Raw genomic sequence first — 23432 nt, 5'->3', positions numbered from 1 at the left:
CCACACATACCGCTTAGAATTAACGCCAAAATGTTCAATCTTATTTCTCATAGTCTGGGAGTCCTTCATGTGTTTTTTGGCAAACTCTATGCGGGCTTTCATATGTCTTGCACTGAGGAGAGGCTTCCATCGGGCCACTCTGCCATAAAGCCCCGACTGGTGGAATGCTGCAGTGATCGTTGACTTTGTGGAACTTTCTCCAATCTCCCTACTGCATCTCTGGAGCTCAGCCACAGTGATCTTTGGGTTCTTCTTTACCTCTCTCACCAAGGCTCTTCTTCCACGATTGCTCAGTTTGGCTGGACGGCCAGGTCTAGGAAGAGTTCTGGTCGTCCCAAACTTCTTCCATTTAAGGATTATGGAGGCCACTGTGCTCTTAGGAACCTTGAGTGCTGCAGAAATTCTTTTGTAACCTTGGCCAGATCTGTGCTTTGCCACAATTCTGTCTCTGAGCTCCTTGGGCAGTTCCTTCGACCTCATGATTCTCATTTGCTCTGACATGCACTGTGAACGGTAAGGTCTTATATAGACAGGTGTGTGCCTTTCCTAATCAAGTGCAATCAGTTTAATTAAACACAGCTGGACTCCAATGAAGGAGTAGAACCATCTCAAGGAGGATCAGAAGAAATGGACAGCATGAGAGTTAAATATGAGTGTCACAGCAAAGGGTCTGAATACTTATGACCATGTGATATTTCAGTTTCTTTTTTAATAAATTTGCAAAAATTTCTACTTCTGTTTTTTTCTGTCAAGATGGGGTGCCGAGTGTACATTAATGAGAAATAAATTTTTTTGATTTTAGCAAATGGCTGCAATGAAACAAAGAGTGAAAAATTTAAAGGGGTCTGAATACTTTCCGTACCCACTGTAGGTCCAGTGTTTCCTATGCTAAAGGAGCTAAGAAAGGAAGCATTGAAGCAGATGTCATTAGCATTTAGATACTTCAGATCATGCTGTCACTTCACTCAGTTATGAACCTTCCTAAGCAAAAAGGACTTTTCAACCGCAGCCAAGCTGTAGTTTTAAGGTTGATGGATGCCAATGCCAACACAGAGCTGGAAGTCATTCTGATAATTATGTTATTTAATAACAACTGTTACAAAGTCCTCCACAGTTTTCATTTTACAAGCAGGCGAACAAAAATAAAGTAGAGCTGTCCTCCAAAAGCAATTTGGAGTTACATTCGGACAGTCAAGTAGAGAGAAGAATGGAATATATTAAGCAAAAACAAAAACTACACTACGGGCCTGCTGGCCTGCTCAAAAGACACATTCCACATTAGTTTTACCAAGCCAACTGCAAAATAATTAATTTGCTTCCAGCATACAGCTGCTTGATTAAAATAAATTGCTCTCCCATTTCATATAATAAAGCTTCAAAGTACAAAATTCCCTGAATGCGAATTTGGGATAAAGAAAAAAAAAAGAAAAAAAAAAAAAAATAAAATATATAAAAAAAAGTCTTCGCTTTAAATTGGGGGGAAAAAGGGAGGTACTTTTTTTAAATAAGTAGAAAACTACAATATTTACAGAAAAGGTTAACAAAAAGACAAACAAAAGAAGCCCATTTACACCCTCCCACTAACAATTTTTGGGAGGGGTCGCTGCTCAGGGGTGCTCTGCCCTCTGCGTCCTCGGCCCCTGAATCCTCTGCCTCGCAGGAAGCGGCCGGGCACTCCAAATGTTTCCATGTTCATTTTTTTCTCCTCCGCCCAGGTGGTTCTCCTTCGGACGCACAAAAAAAACAACAAGTTACATATATTGTTGAACATGACAAACCGCCGAGGTAACAGAAAGACAAATAGTTACATAATCACCTGGGCTTCAGGTCGGATGAGATGTTGTCAAAGAAGCATTTGGCTTTGTCGTAGTACTTCTCTCCGAGAGTGTCCTCTTGCGTACCCGGGCTGTCCTGGGCCTCCCCAGATTCAGACTTTTCCACTGCAGAGAAATCACACAAACAAATGGCATATATATACACATATACCCAAAATTGCTTTACGTGATGTTCACTTTTGACAGATATCCTTTGAAATAAACATACCCACAACCTCCTTAGTAAGATCATCTTTAAACTGAGCATTTGCAGTTTCAAAATCAAAATCTGACTCAAACTGCAAGGTTGTGGCCTTTGAGTTTTTCACAAGAAGTTGGCCTCTGCTTCGATTCCTGGACCTGCGACTGCCTGCACGTGAGCACCAGAAAAATTTTAGATAAATAACACAAACACTAGTGTAAAACCTGTTTTAGTAACCATTTAGAACAGGTTCATCTAGTCCTGGATATTTACATGTCAGACAGCAGAGCTAAACGAGTCTACTTGGAAGAAAAAAAAAAATGAATTCCTGCTGTACGTCTGCCATCTGATGGAACAAACACTCATGACAAAAATACTGCAGCATGTCAGTAGGAAATAGCTTAGAGCGAACATTTCTAATTTTGATACCTTGCTTTTGCCTTTCTTTCTGGTTCTCAGTGCCTTGGCCTTGAACCTTGGCTGCAATTGGCTGAGATGGTGCCTGACCTAAACGTAAATAAATGAAATGTTTAAGTCTTTAGATGGATTAGAAGCAATGCTAAAAACAGAAGCCGAGTGCTTTATCTTGTACAATATGAGCCACTGTGTCAGTGTTCTTACTGGTGGGAACGTTCTCCTTATGAACCTGTCCAGAGCGCTGGATTGGACGAACAGGCTGTTTGCCCTGTGGCTGGGTAGAAGTCTTTTCCCTTTTCGGTGAGACACTGACCGAGGGCACGGTCTGGACAGCCTGCTCGACCATGGGAGCCCTTCTGGCTGGGATGCCATGAAGTCCTGGTACTGAGGGAGCAGGAACAAACATGGTGGATAAATAGCCACTGACAATACACTTTAACATTTATTGATTGGTTTATTTGATAAGGGACAGTGCACATTAATAAAAACATTTCTGTAAATGCGCCAGAGTTAGCCAAAAGTCAATTTTTCATCTGTAGTCCCAAGAGGCAGATGTTACAAAATCAACCCAATAACAGAACGCAAGATTAAATTTAAAAGGTTAAACAATATTGACGCTTCACAATGCGTGCACAAACAATGAAAAAAGAGATTAATATACGTAATATCATCACTCAGGAGACTCGTATACATTGTCAAGTACTAACAAGACGTGCAACACAGAGGCTCTCAAAGTCAACACACACAAAGCAAATAAAAGGGATAATTATGTTACAATAGAAACATGCACTAAAGACAATATTATGATGCAATTGTTAGACACTAAAAAAACATCCATGTCAGAGGCACAAAACATAAAAGCATGCAGAGTATGTGAAATACATAAAGTCAGACACAGCTAAACAATAAAAGACTGAAAAAAAAAAAAGACTGACATTTCCGCGACATTAAATGTACCTAGGCCCAGTGCTGCGTTGTACTGCTGGTTGAGTAGAGAAGTAGCAGCCAGCTGGTTGTAGGTGGGCATCATGTCTCTGTATGAACTCCAGCGTGGGTGATACGCAGCAGAGGAGTTGCCAAGGGATGACTGAAATAAAAAAAAAAGTTAAGACAAAAAGAAACGCCGTTTTATCAATAGAGTATTATGACCTTTTGATGAACATCATATGCAAATAATATTGAAAACTCTGCCAAATCTCAGAGCACACACACACCTGTACAATAGCAGGGTCACGAGGCAGTCCATAGTGGGGTTTCGGTGGCTCAGACACAGTGATATCTTTGATGTCACTTCCTCTGAAGATTATGTATTCATAGATTTCATCTTTGGGTGGCGCCGGTCTGTCTGTGTGCCGGTCCTCTGTCCCAAAGGATTTAACTGTTGGGAAATAAAGAAGTTTTGTTTAAGTACAGCATACAGTTTACATTAAGGAACAAACGGTAAGGTCACTACCTTCATGTATTGAGAGGAGTGTCAAAGAGAAAAACACGTGTCGCATACAGGCCTACCAACCTACCTTTGGCTAACGCAACGGTGGACCTATCCGTGTCGACAGACGACAATATCCCCTCATACCGCATCTGCGCCTTGGATATCAAACTAATCTTACTGCCGATGTACGGGGTGCCTCCTCCAGCACTCATGTTTGCAGCGAAAAAAAAAATATGTTTCTCAAATTCAAAAGCAGCGGCTAAATCTCAGAGCGTTGAACCACGGCACACATCCGACACGGAATCAATCAGATCAAGCTGTGCACACAATCAGCGCGCACCTGTGCGCTTTATAAGGTTGTCAGTGACGCGCCTCTTCGCCGATGGCGCTCACCCGCGTGTGAAATAGGGTTAGTTTCTTTTGCTAGCCGGCGTACACCGCAAGAAACCAAGCGCAAGGCTGTTACGGCCTTGCAGCGGTGAGCATGGAGGAGTTTGAGGGAGAGGTGGAAAGTGGTTTAAAAAAAATACTTTTATTTTACTCCCTTGATGACACAATTATGAGCACTTGATTCATCTGCCCCACCTAATCTGCACGTGCCAATATGTAGGCTATAGAGGGAATTTTATCTCCCCAGAAAGGTGAGAAGATGGAAAATCAACTATTTATTTATTATCATAGTATAGGCTATATCATATTATACTACTCAAGATAATCAAGTCACATTTGGATGGGAAAAAGAAAAGTACATTGGAATAGATATTGTGAAATGGCAGTTTGGTTACAGGGGTTTAACACATTATTTATATATATATCATATATCAAATTTCCTTCTTCAGTTTCCCTTTTATTTTTAATATATATACGACATGATTACCCTAAGTGGTACAATATAATAATAATTATATGCCATTCTCATTCTATTTCAATTGTTCCTTGCAGCTGTATTTGGTAATGATAAAAAAGGTGAGGATGCGATAATTGCTCTTATCTGTGAAACGTGTATAAGCCTACCAGAAAATGATCTAATAGCAGCGAGGGGTCTTACAGCCTAACACCTCTTAAATTGGACTGAACATTTCTAACTTTTCAATACATGACTAGCCTTAGCTTATATTTATATTTACATTACATTTATATTATACTTGTTTAAAGTACTGTTATGTTTGTTTGTGCACTATATTTTATTGTAAATTGTAATATGTTTATATTTTTTGCACTGTGTTGATTGTTTAATGTTATGCACCATGTCAAATTCCTTGTATGTGCAACATACTTTGGCATTTAAACGGTTCTGCTTCTGATATTTCAAAAATGAAAGTAAAACGTAAACACACACTTAGTTTGCATCGTGCATTTATCTAAAAAAATCAGCGCACATGGGACCTTAACCACAGTGTTAGTCCCATGACTGCTGACAGCACTGTAGGCTACACTATTAGCTCTCTAACAGGAGGGTGGGGCGCCCTCAAACGCCTCTTTACAACAGCTACTTCACTTGTTGGCCAAAAACACTGCAGCCATCTTGCCCCGCGCGTCAAGAGTGAGTAAACTCTGAAATTAGGTTCGTTGGCTTGCTGTAAACCACGTTATTATTCTACCAATAGTCACGCGGTGCAATTCCGAAACCAAATCGCCATTGGGTTTGTGTAAACACGTCGGCGACGGTGTAATATTTGATGAAGACAATTCGTCTCCGATACGATGTTGTTCTGTCTTACTCATCCCCCGGAATGACAGCTGAAGCCATTGGTACCGCCTTTTAAAATGCGGAGCAGCCAATCACAGCTCTCCGAAATCCCCCGCACGGAGACGTTTCGCTGCTATGCGCATGCGCATGTCAGTTGGTAAGTCCCTCCGCTCTCTCACAACCTCGCGGGAGTGTGAAGATGGCGGTTGAGTCCGGTCCGCTGGATGAGCCTTTTTTACACACAGAGGCGAATAAAGCGGTAGTTTGTCATCCCGTTCAGTCTGTAGAGTCACATCTGTCGTTCTTGTGTCACAACAACCACTGGTGTAGGCACGAGGCAGCCGGTAATTACACGGCTATAGTTCACGGACAAGAGGGTAGCGCGAGCTAATGTCCAGCTGGGACTTGGTCAAGACGATTGCCAAAAGCAGGTACGCTGTAACTACTACTGTTGTTTACCTATTTGTATCTCCGAGTATACACGAAAAGCAACAGCTGACTGAGAAAAACAGTGTCAGAGTCTTGCACCCATCACAAATTCAAGATTGTTCTGTGCTTCTTTTAAACAAGTTGGAAGTGTAGTGTGTGTGGGGGGGGTTCTCATCATAACGAGGTCCCTCCCCATGGTTCAACCATGGATGCGTCGACGGACTCCACCACGGGACACGACCCGGACAAAACACTTGTTGTCAGTGGCGCTGTGACTTCTCTCCCTACTCACCAGGGAATAGTAGACTCACACTCAGCGCAGACTTTCAATGGGAGCCGAGTTATGAACTCTCACAATTCAGGAAGTGCCGACTCTCTCGCGGGGGCGACAGTGACAAGTGGTACCGTGATATCTGTCAACAACAGTGGACCAGTGGTGTCCAAAGGGCTGGCCAGTGCAGCAATGCATCCCTCGTCAAACAGTGTAATTCAGACGCATCTCGTGAACTCCCCGAGTGTCGTCTCTGCGGCTGCAGGACCCACGGTGATGCTCGTCAGGCCGCCCGTGCACACCGCGGGGTCGGGTGCAACTTTGAATGGGAACAATACTAATGCGAGCCTCAACACAGCAGGTCACACAGGTTTAGGCATACAAACCCCGCCGTCCAACTCGCTGTCTGTGAGCGCAGGGTCGAACATAATCAAAGCAGAGCCACCCACAACAATAATACAGTCGGCACCGCTGCAGGCGGCTGTCAGTCCTGGTGCCGTCGGCGCTGGCCGGATTACTCCGATGGTAGCCAGCGGTCCCGGCGGGATCCGAGCCCTGACGCCTCAGATGTTGGCCCCAAGGCTGCCCCAGACCTCACCGGGACAGCCCAGTATTGGCCTGCATAACATCCAGCTCCCCCCAGGTGAGTGAAGTCATTCTTTTACACATTTGAATACAAATAAACATTGAATGATTATTTTCTTATTTAATGTCAGTCATCCAATAGAAAGTATGTGTCCTCTCAGACGCAACATCAGTAGTGCGCCATAATTCCCAAAATAACACAGAACTGTTGTGATTCATGGTTCAGGGATGGTGCTTGTGCGCAGTGAGAGTGGACAGCTGCTGATGATTCCTCAGCAGGCTCTGGCCCAGATGCAGGCCCAGGCACAAGGAGGCATGGCCCCTCGGACCGCTGCACCGACAAGCGTGCCTCCTGGCCAGGTAAGATCCCCTAGTCTGCCTCGTAAGACCTTTGTGCCGTCAACCATTGCGTCACTTCAGTGTTATAGTCCATGTACAGGCACTTGACTGAAATGGTGACATGGAAGTGACACATTTTCAACTAAAGGTGTATCTTAAAGATAATATGGATTCGATGTTGTCACTGTACATCGATATTAGATCGCTGATCATTAAATCTATATATCGATCCAGATCAATGTGTCATTATATCCCTATTTATTACTAGTCATTCATGCTAAATTCGAACTAGCATTTTATTTATGTATAATTTACGATGTAAACACTAGATGTCTTCTGGTTTGATGAAACTGTGTGATGTCCATCACGTCCTGTTTTGTGTTTCGGCTCAGGCTCCTGGAAACATCAGCAGACTAGTGGCCCCCAGCACAATCCGTCAGGGCTGTCCCGCCCCAACGCCACTTGCTGCGACCACCACCCTTCACAGACCCCCCATCCTTCAGGTAACCCCGACTGACCCCATAACTTGCTCATGCTACAGACTGACGGATGATACAAAGTGACCCATTCACTGTTTGACACATAAGCTGGTAATATCATACTGTACTATAATACATCATCAAAGTGACACTAGAAGGATCTCATGAGTGCATTTTGCCTCAATGGAAAGGATACAAACTCTCATTCTCTAGAAGATGTGTTGTTTGGTGCATAGTGTGAATAAATGTTTTTCCTATTGCCCGGGTTTATTGGTAATCCTGAAACTTTTTTCCTGGATTTATTTATAAAGAGTTAAAACTGAAACATGTCAGCAGATTTGCCAGTTACAAATATAGGATGCTGACGTCTTTACTGATGTCGTAAAAGTTCTTTTTTTGAGGAAGCAAACCCAACTGAAATTCAGTGCAGGAGAAGAGCACCTGTTTCCTCTTATGAACCTGAAATTTGATGCAAGTCTAAAACCCACACATGACTTGAAACGTGGGGTTTGAAACATTTGAACAACCTAAATAACATGTTTATGATGGTGATGTCTGTCTTCCCAGAGCTCAGTTGGGGCTGCAGCACCAGGAATTCACTCCAGGACCGTCAGCCAAACAGCTGGGACCACCGTTGCCTCAGTCATGATGAGCAGAGTGAGTTGTGCTATGCCCCCGAGGGATAAGACCGTCGTTTAATAGTCGTATCATAAAAGAAGGCAAAAGATGCGGCGATGTATAGCCTGGTTATTCAAAAACGAGACGAGAATCTGTGCATACTCTGAATGCTCTGTGTATTTGGCAGGAGACAATAGAGAACGTGAAGAAATGTAAGAACTTCCTGTCGACGTTGATCAAGCTGGCATCCACTGGGAAGCAATCTACAGAGACTGCAGCCAGTGTGAGAGAGCTGGTCAAGGAGCTGCTGGTGAGTGAGCCCTACATACAGGAGACACACATGCTTTCTCATTTATCAATGATACTGTCAAATGACAAATAAATACAATTATTTACCTAAAAGTAAAAAAAAAGAATCCCAGCTGTCCTTTAAAAGTGGAAGCATCATCTGTACCTGCAAATGATGGCTCTCTCTCAGCTCTTTATGCCTGATTGTTGTACTAGGAGGCCAAACTGGAAGCGGAGGAATTCACCAGCAGATTGTACAAAGAGCTCAACTCCTCCCCCCAACCTTACCTTGTGCCTTTCCTCAAGGTAAGATAGCTTGTATTCTATTGTCATTTTTCCGAGTGTCATCTTTAAGTGCGTCTCTGTAAATTGTAACCCGTTCACCTTCTGTAGAGAAGCCTCCCAGCCCTGAGGCAGCTCACCCCAGACTCGGCAGCCTTCATCCAGCAGAGTCAGCTTCCCCAGCAGGCCTCAGGTCCGGTCCCCTCCACCTCACCCACCACGGTGGTCCTGGGCAGCCCAGCACCCCGCCTCACTGCTGCAGTCAGCAGGCCTCAGCTCCAGCCCGGCATAAGCAAACCAGGACTGACCCCCTCACTGGTAAACCGACCGTCGACCGAACTCAAAGCTATAACTTGGAGTGGCGTTTTATATTTCCACTCCCTGACATTGCACAATAAAACATACATTTTATATATCACCCTGCTAATAATTACACAATCTGCATTTGGAACTTTATCCATGCAGGTTATCCAGCCCCAACAGCAGAGAGCAATGTTGAAACCTCAGGTAGTCTTACCCACAACCCCCATGGTGACTCTCAGGAATCAGGCCCCTGGCCGCATCATGCTGGGACAGCAACAGCCGGGTGAGGAAGTCAATTTGATCACATCCCCGTCCGTCTTTCTTTGGGTGACCTGCAGTATTCATTGAGATTTTTGTGTCTCTGCCAGTTCCTGTGTCACCTTTTTTTAAACAAGTCTCTGCTGCGTCCATGAGCCTGGCTCAAAGGAACAAGCTGAGAGAGGCGGGTGGCACATTCAAGTAAGAACAAAGATTACAGAATTCAAATCAGTTTTCACCATAAATGTCCCTTAATCACAAAGGTTATAGTGAAAGCATCACTTGAAGGTGGAAAATGTACTTTTGGAAACTCTTCGAAAAAAAAATCAGCCATTTGTTTTGCCACACCTTCGTTTATGTTTACAGAGACGAGGACGACATCAACGATGTGGCCTCCATGGCTGGAGTGAACCTATCTGAGGAAAGTGCTAATATCCTCGCAACCAATTCTGGATTCGTGGGAGCGGTGACGCATTCCTGTAAGGACGAGGCCTTCCTCTCCTTTGCCTTTCTACAGAGGAGAATGCAGGAGATCGGTGAGACACGTACAACATTTTTGACAATACAGCATCTATCCATCTATTTATCCTAAAGCCCCAAGATGTCTCCGTTTCTTTTCCAGGTCGGAGGTATGGTGTGACAGACCTGGGTGCGGAGGTGGTGAACTTTGTCTCCCACGCTACTCAGCAGCGGCTCCAGAACCTGATGGGAAAAGTTACTCTGGTGGCTCAGCAGAAAAACGTCAACTTCAAGGTTTGTTTACGGCATCATTAGAGAGACTCGTACGAGTATACATGTCTCCTCCCCACAGTTTAGATTGAGTCTTAACCAGATGCTCGCATCCAATCAATGTTGATGCTAAGACACTAAAGGGTCCGCTGTATTTTCGATGCAAGTGACAGATACAAGGTTGTGCAGTAATCTCTTTTGTAAGCTTTTTCTGGGATAACATTGTGACACTCTGCTGTCTGTCGGCAGGAGGATGACACGCATGAGCAGAGCAGCGATGTTCGTGCTCAGCTCAAGTTCTTTGAGCAGCTGGACCAGCTGGAGAAACAACAGAAGGAGGAACAGGAGAGAGAGATCCTCCTAAAGGCAGCGAAGGTGCAGCTTCACTCACAGATACTAATAATAATCATCATACAAATATGTCCAAAGGCTATTGGTGAAATTCACTTTACACAAAATTGTAGTAAAAGGTAACGGGGTAGCTGTAGTGAAGAGTTACAATCAATTCCTCTCTTTGATAAATACTTTGATCAAATATTCTGTGTTAGAATGAAACAGCTTATGCACTCATCAAAACACGCACTTTGTTGCCGTGACTTATGCAGCAGGCACGGCATTGAAGATCTTCTGGGATTGAATAGACTTTCATCCATTTTTTTATTTTTTTATTTCAAGGGCGTACTGTGTTGCAGTTTTAATGTCTGGATGAGATCAAGCCATTTATTTATAACAGCAGGTGTCATAAATGCTGATTTGTTTGGCCTACATTTAGTGTTTTGGTATCCCGCAGCTATTCTCTTCTCCAGAAACACATTCATACTCTGTAATGTTTGACTAAAGGTCGCTTGCGATTGATTCTGACTCACCCTCAGGATGTTAGGACGTAACTCTGAACAATTTCTAACAAATGTACTGTGTGATATATCAAATACCAATTTACATATATATAAAACATGTTTTTCGTTGAAGAATTGTGCAGTAAAAAAAAAATGTAAATATTGATATTTATGAGACTATTTAGAGGACGTGAACTCACAAGTAATTTATGTAGAATCTGCTTCTGCCAACATCGGTTGTTAACGCGTCTTGTTCTCGGCCTTGCAGTCTCGAGCTCGGCAGGAGGACCCAGAGCAGCTGCGTCTGAAACAGAAGGCAAAAGAGGTAGGATGAGAGGGGCCGGACAGTCAACTAGTGTTTAAGCAATGCATGCTGGGATTTTTCATGTTGCTCCGTGTGCGTTATCCAGATGCAGCAGCAGGAGCTGGCTCAGATGAGACAGAGGGAGGCCAACCTAACAGCTTTGGCAGCCATCGGTCCCAGGAAGAAGAGGAAGATTCTGGGCTCTCCATCCTCCTCTGCTGCAGCCGAGGTAACGCTAATTATACAGTACATTCCCCAAATAGTGTTATTGGTTCTGGGCCAGCGGGATAAAGAAGCGGTGGCGTAGCTTGTTTATCTTTGGCACCACTTTCCATCACAACCTCAGCCGTCTTCACCCTGCAGGGAACATCTCTTTACGTTCCTTAATTAGCATAAGCTGGACAGAGACTGAATGGAGAGTCACATATGACTCACCTGTGCTCTTCACATACTGCTCGTTAGTTCTGTCAGTACACACTACTCATGCACAAGTCACCGGTCACATTCATTAAATACAATGAGACGGTCTTCATAAAGTGACAAACCTTTAGTCTCGCTGCTTCATCTTCTAGTTGTTCTTTGATACGCATCACCGTTATTGGTATAATTAATTGATTTTTCCATTGACCACAAATCTCTCTGTTCTACATTTTTGATTGCTATATATGTATATGTATATATATATATATACACTCCATGTGTTGGGGGTTCGGCTCTGTTTAGTGTTTTCTTTCTCTCCACATTCAATCGTCCACTGTTTGGATTCACTCGGGAGCCTCCACGATAGCAGAGGCTGTTCTCAGAAATGAGCGTCAAACCATTCGCTGCAATAACTGGTCCTGTATAATTCCCTCAGTAAATCCCTTCTTCTGTTTACTTACTTTGACAAAGGCTGCAGTAATTTAAAAGGTGGTGTTTATTTGTACACCTTCCCTGCCCCCCCCCCCCCCCAACAACACTGTGTGCTGGTCTTCTTCTGTAGACTTCATTATAATGTTTATTGAAAAATACAAGAAATACAGATGTCTCCGAGTTGCATTGTATTCTGTTGGGTACGATGCAAATTGCAGTAGCAGTAAATGGTAAGTGGGAAAGACGTTATCAAATCAAACAAACGCCCATGGACGTAACATTTAAACCAAAGAGTATTGTGTTTTTCTATAAGCAACAGAGGTTATGACTGCAGGGCTTCCTAAATAATCTGCATGGCATTGCTGGTAAAAAGGGCATTTATAGGGTTCATGGCAATTAAAAGTATGCAAGAAACTACTTATAGTGATCACGGTTGCAGTGATCAACCGCTTAAATGGCTCACAAATCTTGGGACAGAATCATTCCTTCACAAACGCTGTTAAAATAATTTGTTATAGTAATCAAATAGTCCACTTACAGTGTTCATTGTTGGTCTTTTCATACATCATACTTTTTTAAAAACAGTACCCGGTCTGCTTCAGGCTGGCTACCTAAGGCTGGTGCTGCGTGCATATTGAAATCATGACAGTAAAAACAGAAACGTAGTGTTCCAAAGGTTTCCTTGTGTCGTCTACGAGCAGTCGTAGGGCTGCTAAAACTAATGCACACAAATACTCATCACTACTTTATATTCATGTAATAAATATACAAATGTCAATTAGATGACAATCTGCATGACAAATAAAGACAATAATTATAATAATCATCCACTTAGTGATCAAGTTGACCCGGACAGACGTGATCACTATCAGCGGTTCCCGCTGTACTTCATCCAAAATTCCCGTAGTAGACTCGGCCTACTGTGTCACAAAAGCCTTTTCTTTAACCATTCATAAATGTCCTATGTTGTGGCTGTTTAGCTCTAAAGCACTCTTGTAGGGGGAAAAAAAATAGTTCTGATGTATTAAAGAATAACAAGTTCATTGGCCAACATGCATCTATCCATTACATTTCTTTACTGCTCTCAAAGCAGTTCAGGGTTGTGTGGAGCGGACGTCTATCCCATCATGCTTCTGACAAGAGGCAGGGTCTATTCAAGTGCTCACACATGCATACCAACAGTTCAACCACAGCTACTATTTCATCATATTCCTACAGCTTTAGCCAAACCTCTCTGCTGGCTCGCTGGTGTTAATGCAGTGTGGATACATTTATCTTGATCAAATGGTACATTTCTATTTAGTTGAGCTATTCCACAAGCTCTCCACCAACTCCCCTGGTAACTGCAGAAGTAGGGCTGCGCTCTGGGGTACTAGCTCACCTGGATGGAGTTCATTGACCGCGTGCTTTTGGAGTGTTGAATTGAATCCGGAGCAACCCATGCAGGAGAACATGCAAACTGTGCACGGGGAAGGCTCCAGCCAGATGGGGCTTTCTAACAGCACACACACACTCACACACTCTAAACCTCTCGTTCTCCCGCCCATCTTGTCAGGGATCAGGACCGGGTCCCTCTCCGTCTGGCGGGGCTGGTCCGTCGGGCTCCAGACCCACGCGGCAGCGCATCACGCGCGTCAATCTCAGGGACCTGCTCTTCTGTTTGGAGAACGAGAGATCCACCAGTCACTCCCAGTTCCTCTACAAGGGCTTTCTCAAATAGGCTCGATGTCAGAGGGGGGAGGAGGGGGAATGTGTGTGGAGAGACCAACCGCTCCCACCACAGAGACGGCATATCTTCTAAACGAAGAGGAAGAGGAAGAGGAGGAGGAGGAGAGCGGCGTCTCGGCACATTTGGAAGCTTTTCGGATATACCTGATAACCTGAAGTACAGTGATAACCATATCGGATGGCCTCTCTACCCCCCCCCCCCCTTTTAAATAATGCCTATTTAGCTTCAGAGCACTCATGGAATAATGCTATTTACCCTGTACAACTATTGAAAAAGTGCAGTAATGGATTGTGTGTTATGAGGAAGTATCTATGTATGAACACATGAATTATTGTACATTATGCACTGTCACACAGTACAGTATATTTTCAGATTATTTGTATGCGCATTAGACTTAAAAGCAATGAAAATCATTTTGTTTTCAAATCAAGTTTTAATCCACCACCGACTCATTTTATTGATTTTATTTTGATGATGATTTATTATTAGCTTGACTCCAAACTGTAACCTACTGAGTTGCCTTCCTAACTATCAATAAGCCATAAAGCCACCCCGAGGCAAGTAACCGTGCTGTAACTCATGAAGCAGTAGCTCTGTATCCGTCATCTCCATCACTATGCTTTGTGTGTTCAGCATATTTATTTACTAAACTCGAGCTTAAATGAACGTTTAGTTATTTATTTAATTTCACGTGGCGTGTCAGTTGTTTCATGTAGCTTCAATTTAAAACTAAATGCATTTACCTGCATAGGATCTGTTTCAGATTAGTTTTGATATGTTGTTGGGTGTTTTAGATTTCAGTGAGTGAAGAGGGGTTTGTTCTTTTTTAATCTTTTAAGTTGTTCTTTATGAAATTAGTTTGACATGTATTGATTTCTATAACTTAGTAGGTTTCAGAAAGCTTTTAACCCGTGTTGCTATACCAAACATACATCTACCTGAAAGTGATTTCTATTTTTGTAGCTGCCCACCAACACACATTTTTACTTTTTCAATAGTGACTGACACTGTCCTCCGACTCAAGAAGCACTCAGGAGTATCTTCTTGTGTATTTGTAAATGTTACACCTAAAGTTTACACATGGCTTTGTATAGAATTGACCCACCCAGCATAAAGAAAACCACATTTTATCTATTAAATAGTTTGAATAAATAATGATTTTACAGTAACTGGTGTGGTTTGGTGTTTAAAGAGAGAGTTTTTGTATTGCATTGTATCACACTAGGGGGCAGCATTGCATTATTAGAACATCTGGATGGGAGCTCCGTGTGGCACTGAGGATACTGAGGCTTTGTACACGAGTGAGCTGAATGCCTTTAATTCCTTCTTACTCTACCTGTTCACAGATAATTCCACTTAATCCTCTAACATCTGCAAAGCCACATGTAGTACACAATGCGTGTCCCCCGGGTCTACACGGGGGGCATCTATTGAGCACAACTCCCATGAGCAGAACACACAGCTCTCAACCTAGAACGAAAAAAAAATCACACTCACACACAGTCTGCTACCAGTCTGTGCAGGTCTATGTTGGGAAGTCTCGTTTGAGTCCGTCTCCATTATGGGCCCAACACACGGCGCACTGGCAACAGCTGCAACATCAGCTGCGAACATTCTCCACAAGCATGGGCTGCAAATGATTAGGCCACTCTGCCACTGGGACAGTTGCCTGATGCTGCAATGATTGGGAGCAGCTTTCGTATCGGCGTTGACCAAAGAGGAACAATAAGTGTACATTTGGAGCCATCAGTGGTGATGAGCCACACTTTCATTTTCTATAATGAAAGTACATCTGGGAGCCACTAGGTGGCAATTTTACCCCATTACAGGATTCTCCTGTAGCTGACGTGGACTGAAACGGCAGGTTCTTCTTTATAGTTAATATTATCTCGGTACATTTTGGTTGACGTTCACATGTTCACGCTTTGCTCTGCTGGACACAACAGACCACTAAGCCAATCTGTGAGGCAAAAAGAAAGGGAGAGAAACACCCTGGATTGCCAATGATATCACAGCACTGTGATGCTGTGAGAGAGCAGAGCTGGATAAAAAAAAAACAAGCTTTCCGTCATGAGTACAGCGCCGGCGTGGCCTCGCAGTCCCTCGTGGCGTCCGTCTTGGTGCTGGTGACTCAGGTTAGGCCTCGACCCTTGTGCCTCAGCCCAATCCAATATTTTTCCTGGTAATCCTCCTTCCACTCCTCAACACTGCTGCTCTTTCAGAGTTAAGTCCACATAAGCTCCCACTTGAGTGCCAGAGGCAGAGCAACAACGGGGATGGTGCGGTTGCCTAGCGACGTCTCAGTCACTGCACCTGAGGGTGTTGGGTAAACACCCCGAGCCTGCCGGAGGGAAGAGCAGAGGAGTAACATCGCCGTTTCCTTCCATGACATTTATTAAAAGGGGGGCTGTTATTCATTTGTTACATTAATTGTTGTCATTTATGACCCCCGGGTGAGATTATATAATAAACCACACATAAAAGTAAGTTCATTAATGTGTGTGTGTGTGTGTGTGCGTGTGTGAGAGCAGGCACACGCATGCCTGTGACTGTTGCTCTGTTGCTTTTGTCTGAATCCAAGATGCAATTTGACTGCAGCAATAGTGCGTCTCAGCAGGGTGCTCCTTTTGCACTGTTGTGATAAATCTCCAGTCTGAAATTATTTTTGCTTGTTTACGCTCACAGAGGGGCTCAGTTTTAATGATGGCTAGAGGCTGATGAAAGCCCCCCCCCGCCCCCATCACTAATATGAATCAGATGGTTATGAAAATCTTGATTAAAGGTAAGACCCCTATAGCAAGATAAATAAGGGGGTTGTGGTGTTCTTTCATTGACACTACTTTGCAAACCAATGAATTCAAAATTCCATTTGTAATCCCACCATATTCACACTGTGAGACAAATGCAATACTAAGAGTCAGTTAATTCATTTTATCCCTTTTAACGCCTCCTTGCATATTGTTGATTAAGCTTGGAGCTTATGAATAAAACTCCCCCCCAAGGAGGAACGTGAGAATGGGATTTGGATGAACTGATGTGGCACTTTATCGTCCATTAAGATGCACAAATCCAGTAGCCTATAACCGCTCTCACCCTGGTATGAAAGTGAATGATTTTCAGCCTTTCCTGAATAATCAAACCTTGCAATATAACATTCAACAACAACTCATTAGTTTACGCCTCCTTGCAAGTCCATTTCCTGTGTGCCCTTGTTCCAGCCGGGTTAATGCTGACTTTCGGACTCTTTTGTTATGGGGTCGACGGGGCCAGTCTGCTTTGGCCCGGAGATACTATAATAAGGCCAATGTTTATGACTGCTGCTGAAATGGGTTTGTAAGTGTGGCTAAACCTGTGCGGTATTGACGCGGGGGTTAATAGCCTGTTGGCCTCTTTAATGGAGTTGAATCAGGTCAAGCAGCAGGCGCCGTCGGCCCACAGGAGAGGAACATCTCCGTTTATAAAGTCATCTCCTATATGAGGCGGGACAGGCACCAAAATGTGTTGAGCATACATACACCTGTGGTTCACACAAGGAAATGTAACAAACAAGCTAAGGTTTATGGCAAAACTAAACTACAGAGTCTACAGCTATGCTAGTGGCTTTGTGAGGCTGTACTTAGGCACAACAGTGCTTTTGAGCTAAATGCTTGCATGGCAACGACCGGATGAGAATGGAGCGAAATTGGGTTCAGGGGAGTTGGGGGGTGGGCGTGCAAAATGCTTTGTTTGGATCTCGTAAAGGCAGCAATGATCCATGGGTATTTCCCTCACCACTCCTCCCGGTAGTTGCAGTGATGTTTTTAGTTTTTGGCTTAATGTTCACAAGGTTCTGGAACACTGGGCTCCATCTCAGCGATGGTAAATGGTATAATTCAACATCACAGCTATGCGTCACAGCTATGCGATGTTGTGCAGCTTTCAATTTGTACAATCTGTACATGACTAACAAATACACTACAACAGCCATAATTCGACAGACCAACATTGTCATCCACATAGTCACGCAAATACGCAAAGTCAGCCCAATAATGAACTATACTATAAATGAAATGTCTGCAAATTTTGGATCAGAAAAAACAAAATGGAATATTAATGACCATGAGAGAACTTTAGGCCAGAAAAAGTCGCCTCACCTTGATGCACTTTCAAAGATTCAGAAAGACAAAAATGATCGTGTGCCTCATTCATAATCACAATAAAACATATTGAAATAATGCTCTTAAGATGGTGAGAGGAATTTTCACACATAGCACACAAAGATAGGAACAGAGGCATCAAGCTGCAACTAATCAGCTTAGAAAAGGAAACAAGGCCAGACACGTAGGTTGTCGTTCTGTCCCTTCATGTTATTGTAATATCATCATCATACATTTACAAGATTAATTCTGTTTCACGTGTGGTGGTCAATTATTTATTGCGCTGCACATCCATTATTCATGGGAAGCTTTTGGTCTGTCTTGCTGGAGTGATGCTGACGGAGGGAAATGGTTGGGCAGATGGGAATGGAAGGTTGATTGTACCCTAAAGGACACCAGAGACTAACTTGGCTGTGAAGGAATCATCTCAAACCATTTAGACATGTAGCCAGTGTCCCAGGAAAGGCACTTAACCTGTGGCTGAGGTGAAGAATTTCACCCAGTTGATTAGAGCAGCTGCTCTGCTCGAGGATGCAGATTGAATTTCCAACTGCACTCTAGCATGTAATCACCAAGAGAAGTCGGCCTCCAAAGGGCTCTTCGGCATTTGCAGCACCACCACACAGGTTCCATGTACTTGTGTTGAGGACATCAACAAATATTACAGGGACAATCCCATAATGCATCATTCATGGTGATCTCATGATAGATGTTCCTGAATAGTTCCATATCCATATGTGTTTGGGCAGTTGTGTTAACATACATCGTGTAAGTGTAACTAATGTATGTACTCATGTAAAATGTATAGCATTGCAGCCCCCTTCTTCCCCCCCCCCCTCTACCCTATTTCTCACCCCTTTAACTACTAACGCTTTCCCATAACAAACTAAGTTTGAATTCAGCTCAGTTTAAATATATAGTTATAACAATAAAATGTTCCTCTATAAAATGTTTAAAACGGTGCCTTAAAGAAAATCTAATTGCTGTTTTGTAATTGCTTTTTTTTAATGTATTATTGTTCATGTCTTTCTTGTTTTAGCTGTTATATTTATTGTTGTTTCACTCATAGGGACTTGGAGAATTACTATTGCTTAGGAGTTAATGCAGGTGTATAACACAAGCCCATGCTTACTCTCACACACACACACACACACATGCAGGCACACAATCGACACAATTACATTTTCCTTTGCTTGTAATGTATTGATATTGTTATCATATTTCATATCTTGTAAAAACATCTTGTCAATACTATTTTACAGAGTCATATCTTATGCATATTCATTTGATGTTCTCTGTAATATTGTCACATTTTAATATTATATAGGTGGAGGCTTCAAATGAGCCCAGTTGGCTTTTTGCCTCTTCCTGCACTGATATTTATTTATCTCTGTTATGTTTGTTTATTTTTATTTTATTGTTTGAATTGTGCAAAAATAAATAAACTAAATAGGTAACTAATGTAAAACGCAAAAATACAAATTAAAAAGTTGCAGGCTTAAATCTGAAAAGTTCAACTCACAGTTCGTTGTCAGTCCTGGAGGAGCAGTTCGTTGTGAAACCCTCACCGCTAGATGCCGCGGTGGCGGAGATGAAATCCTCGTCGCATCTGAATGGGCCAGCAGTGGTCTTCATCAGGGGACCCACACAGCTATCCGGGTCACCGTGGGGTCTGCAAGTAGCAAGTAGCTCCGGTTGCCTGCCCGCTGTTTCTGTTTTGAATCCCGCCCTCTTCCGGACATGCGACCAATTACTACAGGTGGTAGTGACTCAAACCTACAGTGACCAATCAAACAAATATACCTGAAACTAAAGGCACAATCAGTGTTTATTTATATTTAGTTTACCCACTGTTTTCTGCAATATTGTTGAGAACCATTCATTTTCATTATTCAACTATGTGCATCCTACTGTGTATATGATAGGTCTTAAGCCCTCATTACCTAGTTTAATTGCCTTACATAATTAATTCATCCAACTAATATTAGAAACTAACTTGTCTTAATCCCTTATTTGTAACATAATTTATATAATATAGCTTTTAGGAATATATTTTGACATATGACCCTTCTAATAGACACGAGTTCATGCCACCCTGAGTGTGTAAACATGGACATGCGTCCCTGTTATCATCCCAGTTTTGATCATAAACGGTATTATACTCATATCCATGTAAACACACTCACTTTTATAGCTTACTGGAACACCTCATTAATTAAGTAATTCCTGTGGTTTTTAGTACTGACAAGTCAAAGTGTTATTAATTTATGTGCAACTAACTGACTTAGTGAGTCTGCTTTTTGGGGGCCCTGGAGGGAGCGGGGCCCCAGGGCTGTTGCCTGCTTTGCTCAGTTGTTAATCCAGTTTTTTTTTATAGGCAGTGCTACAATAGAGCGTTGCAGGTGATGATGTATTTTTGAAGGCCAATCCAAGGAGGGTTAAAAGAGGAGATGTTACATGTCATATCATTGGGGTACAACGCATAGTTACACCACAGTTGCATGAGCAGAATATACACAACGAGGCTGTGACAGCGTACTAGTGGCCCAGAACACTCTGTCTCATTTAGCCACTTGTTAGTAACCTTTTTTAAGACACTTAACAGCTTCAAAATCCACAAGAGGTGTATTTACTGACGTACTTTGTAACGTAGGGGAAAACATTAAAATCCCTTAAGCTTGTGTTAACTACAGACCTTATTTCAGGCAGCTAACACATTAACACATAAAAAACAAAACATTGACTTTGAGATGAGGGAACCGGGTTTTAGGACTCGTTCCTGCTCTTTATACTAAACTACTGTTCTACTGCAATAGTTACTTCACTGGCTGCATTTACTTCACCAACAGTAACTAAAGCTGTTGAATAAATGTAGGGGAGTAAAAAGGCCCTTTATTGATACGATACTCCGCTTCAAAAAGCAATCACGATTAGCAGGAAAGGCTCTTTTCAAATGCTGTTTGATAATGCACAGACCGCTTCAGCCCCGACTGATATGAACATCCTGTCTCGGTAATAGCAGAGTGTCTCCCGTGGACCAGCCATCCATAAATGGCTGGTCGTTAAACAGTAGATATCCACCCCCCACCCCCACCATCCCCACACTTCCAGCAGGAACATCAAATTTATTCTGCTGCTTTGATCTCGTTCTAAAGTCCTGAAATAGCAGGAGGCTCAGAGTGGTGTCAGCAGAAAAGCAGGCAGCAGAGCCAGCCCGTACCGGGCGGTACCTTTGCTGAATAGCAACATCAACACTAAAGTAGGAACAGTTGATCACACAGCCGGCATCGGAACCAACATCCGGTGGTGTTTTTCAAATTGGACTTTTTCCCAGCTCCAGCCCAAGAGACTCACTAGCTATATAGCGAGGAAATGAAAAAAGCCAGGCATGGACATGTTTGAAGAGGAGAACTTTATTTACAACACACAAGGCACTGGCTGCCAGCCAGCAGCAAAGCTCTGTCTATATACGCCATTTATCAAGGGGGCAACTCGAGTGTGCTTTCTTCTTTCCTGCTGCCTATCTGCCACATGGAAACCAAGTGAACTTCGGCTAAACCCATGAAAGAAACTTTCTCTGAAATGAATCTGCGTATCTTGCTGACTGGCTATGACCAAGATGACCTTTTACTAACTTGATTATTAGTTCAGAGCAGTGGAGCCCACCTCTGATGGCTCTCTTATTACAGAGACATAGGTCCAGTATTTTTGCCTGGTCCATAGCAGACTTCCCTATTCACTACAGCAAAGGTTCATTTAGGTTTCTTACCGGATGTTCTCATTACTGGGAGACTCCAGTAGATGAGGAATCTTTCCCTCTCCATTGCCCACTCCTCCAATCTCGAGCCATAGTGGACAACACTAGATTAAGTATCGCTCTATTTCTCTTCCTCATATTCAACCATTTTTTCCCAAACCATTTCTAAATGTTATGCATTGTCCCTGCCGTGCTTATAGACCCCCCTCCCCTCTCACTCTGCTGACCCTCTCTTCCATCCTACTAATCACCTCTACACACGGCCTACCTGCATCTCGCCACCGCCTCATTTTTCTCCCTCTCTCTTACTGCCTGCCTCTCTGCTTTCTCTCTGGGTGTCTCATTAAAGGCGCTCTATCTAATGAGATTACGCCGTGGGGATTAATGGTGTGGCTAATTGATAGACACACAGCCGGAGAGGATTAAATCCCTTTAAGTCCCCAGTGGGTTTTTGGGTGCTTCAACTGACTAATTGAAATCACAGGAACGGACACAAATACACTTCCTGACCTCTCCTACTCCCTCTTCTGGAATGCAATAAAAGGACGGATAGCGGGTGTTTTATTAGAAAATGAAGCCTTCTCCAAACAATAGGGTCAAAGATTATCTGCGTAATTCCAAAGGGAGTCTGTTTTGCTTATCACTTAAAAATGAAAAACTCCTGCACTTAAAAATACATTATTTAACTGTAAAAAAAAATAAAGATGGTCATTCAGTGTGCAAAGACAAACCAATAAGTTCATGAACAAAGGTGAAAATGCAGTAATTTAAAGCTAATTTCTGTGTATGGAGGGTTAGAGGCATACAATGCTGTCTAAAACAGTTTCTTTTTTAAATATTACCACTGGGGGGGGGGGGGGGGGGGGGGGGGGGAACGACGATGACGACATATCAGAAATTCCAACACATAGGGTTTTATAGTCAAGGCTACTCGACACGGAGCTGCAATTATTAATGATCCTCAAAACAAGATGAGCCCATTATAATCTAAAACTCGGAGTCCAATTATAGTTGCCATGTCACACAGTTCAGCATACACCTGAGGATGATTAATGCAGGGAATAAAAAAAAAAAAAAAAAGATGGCACATTTTCAAAACACGTCTTGTTTATTTTCTGAAGCACACATCCAGTATCTAGATGATTGAATAAAAGAATTCCAGGACACTGAATAATAGAACAACTATCAGCAGGCATGGCTAATGAACCTTCCTCTGTCCCGAGGTCAGAGGCCAACAGAAGGAACACATCTGTCAGAGACAATAGAGAGTGAAAGGGGAAGGCTGTGTTTTCACATATAAAAGGAGTATAACAAAGCATTTTTTAGAAAACAATCTCATGAGAACAAAAGCAGAGCAAAACTGAAACAAAACATGTTTTAAGCAGGCATCTTTAAAAAAAACAAAAATGGAATAATGCTTCAACAGAAGACAAAGAAACAAAAATAACCACATATTAAAAATGAACGGGCCAAAAATCCCCTAAGCCCAATGAAGAGCTAGAGAAAGAGCAGCAACTTTTATGTCATCAATACTTCAAAAATAGGTATCTTACAGTATTTTTATTTTCTCAGTGTCTTTATACAGAGTATACTCATATAGTTTCCGCTGACTATTTTCACATTCTCACCACATAGTAACAAGTGCTTTGAGTAAAACATCTTGAAAAAAAAAAAAAAAAAAT

At 42.7% G+C, this 23432-nt stretch overlaps 2 protein-coding genes across 4 annotated transcripts; one reads left to right on the top strand and one right to left on the bottom strand.

Moving 5' to 3' along the window:
• Positions 1-1062: 1062 nt before the first annotated feature.
• Positions 1063-5996, bottom strand: LOC142954564 (protein LSM14 homolog B-B-like). Of its 3 annotated transcripts, none has more exons than XM_076095657.1 (8): positions 5587-5995; positions 3648-3811; positions 3391-3520; positions 2638-2817; positions 2446-2523; positions 2044-2184; positions 1817-1940; positions 1063-1724 (listed from the first exon to the last, which is right to left on the bottom strand). In XM_076095657.1, exons 1-8 carry the CDS (start codon positions 5588-5590, stop codon positions 1568-1570), a joined length of 978 nt encoding a protein of 325 aa, XP_075951772.1. In that variant the 5' UTR covers positions 5591-5995; the 3' UTR covers positions 1063-1567. The 3 variants fall into 3 exon arrangements, with proteins under 3 accessions (XP_075951772.1, XP_075951771.1, XP_075951773.1); XM_076095656.1 differs by having other exon boundaries at positions 3951-5993; XM_076095658.1 differs by lacking the exon at positions 2044-2184 and having other exon boundaries at positions 3951-5996.
• taf4a (TAF4A RNA polymerase II, TATA box binding protein (TBP)-associated factor) lies at positions 5376-15026 on the top strand. Its single transcript, XM_076095655.1, has 15 exons — positions 5376-6898; positions 7067-7200; positions 7572-7682; positions 8226-8315; positions 8464-8586; positions 8781-8870; positions 8958-9164; positions 9312-9432; positions 9518-9608; positions 9774-9943; positions 10030-10160; positions 10386-10511; positions 11241-11297; positions 11383-11505; positions 13684-15026. Exons 1-15 carry the CDS (start codon positions 6190-6192, stop codon positions 13846-13848), a joined length of 2448 nt encoding a protein of 815 aa, XP_075951770.1. The 5' UTR covers positions 5376-6189; the 3' UTR covers positions 13849-15026.
• Positions 15027-23432: the final 8406 nt, after the last annotated feature.

This window comes from Anarhichas minor, unplaced genomic scaffold (genome assembly GCF_050575085.1).
Source record: "Anarhichas minor isolate MPS153535 unplaced genomic scaffold, ASM5057508v1 ptg000021l, whole genome shotgun sequence".
Classification (NCBI taxonomy): Eukaryota; Metazoa; Chordata; class Actinopteri; order Perciformes; family Anarhichadidae; genus Anarhichas; species Anarhichas minor.
Note: the sequence above shows the minus strand (reverse complement) of the source record. Positions and strands in the feature narration are given on the sequence as shown.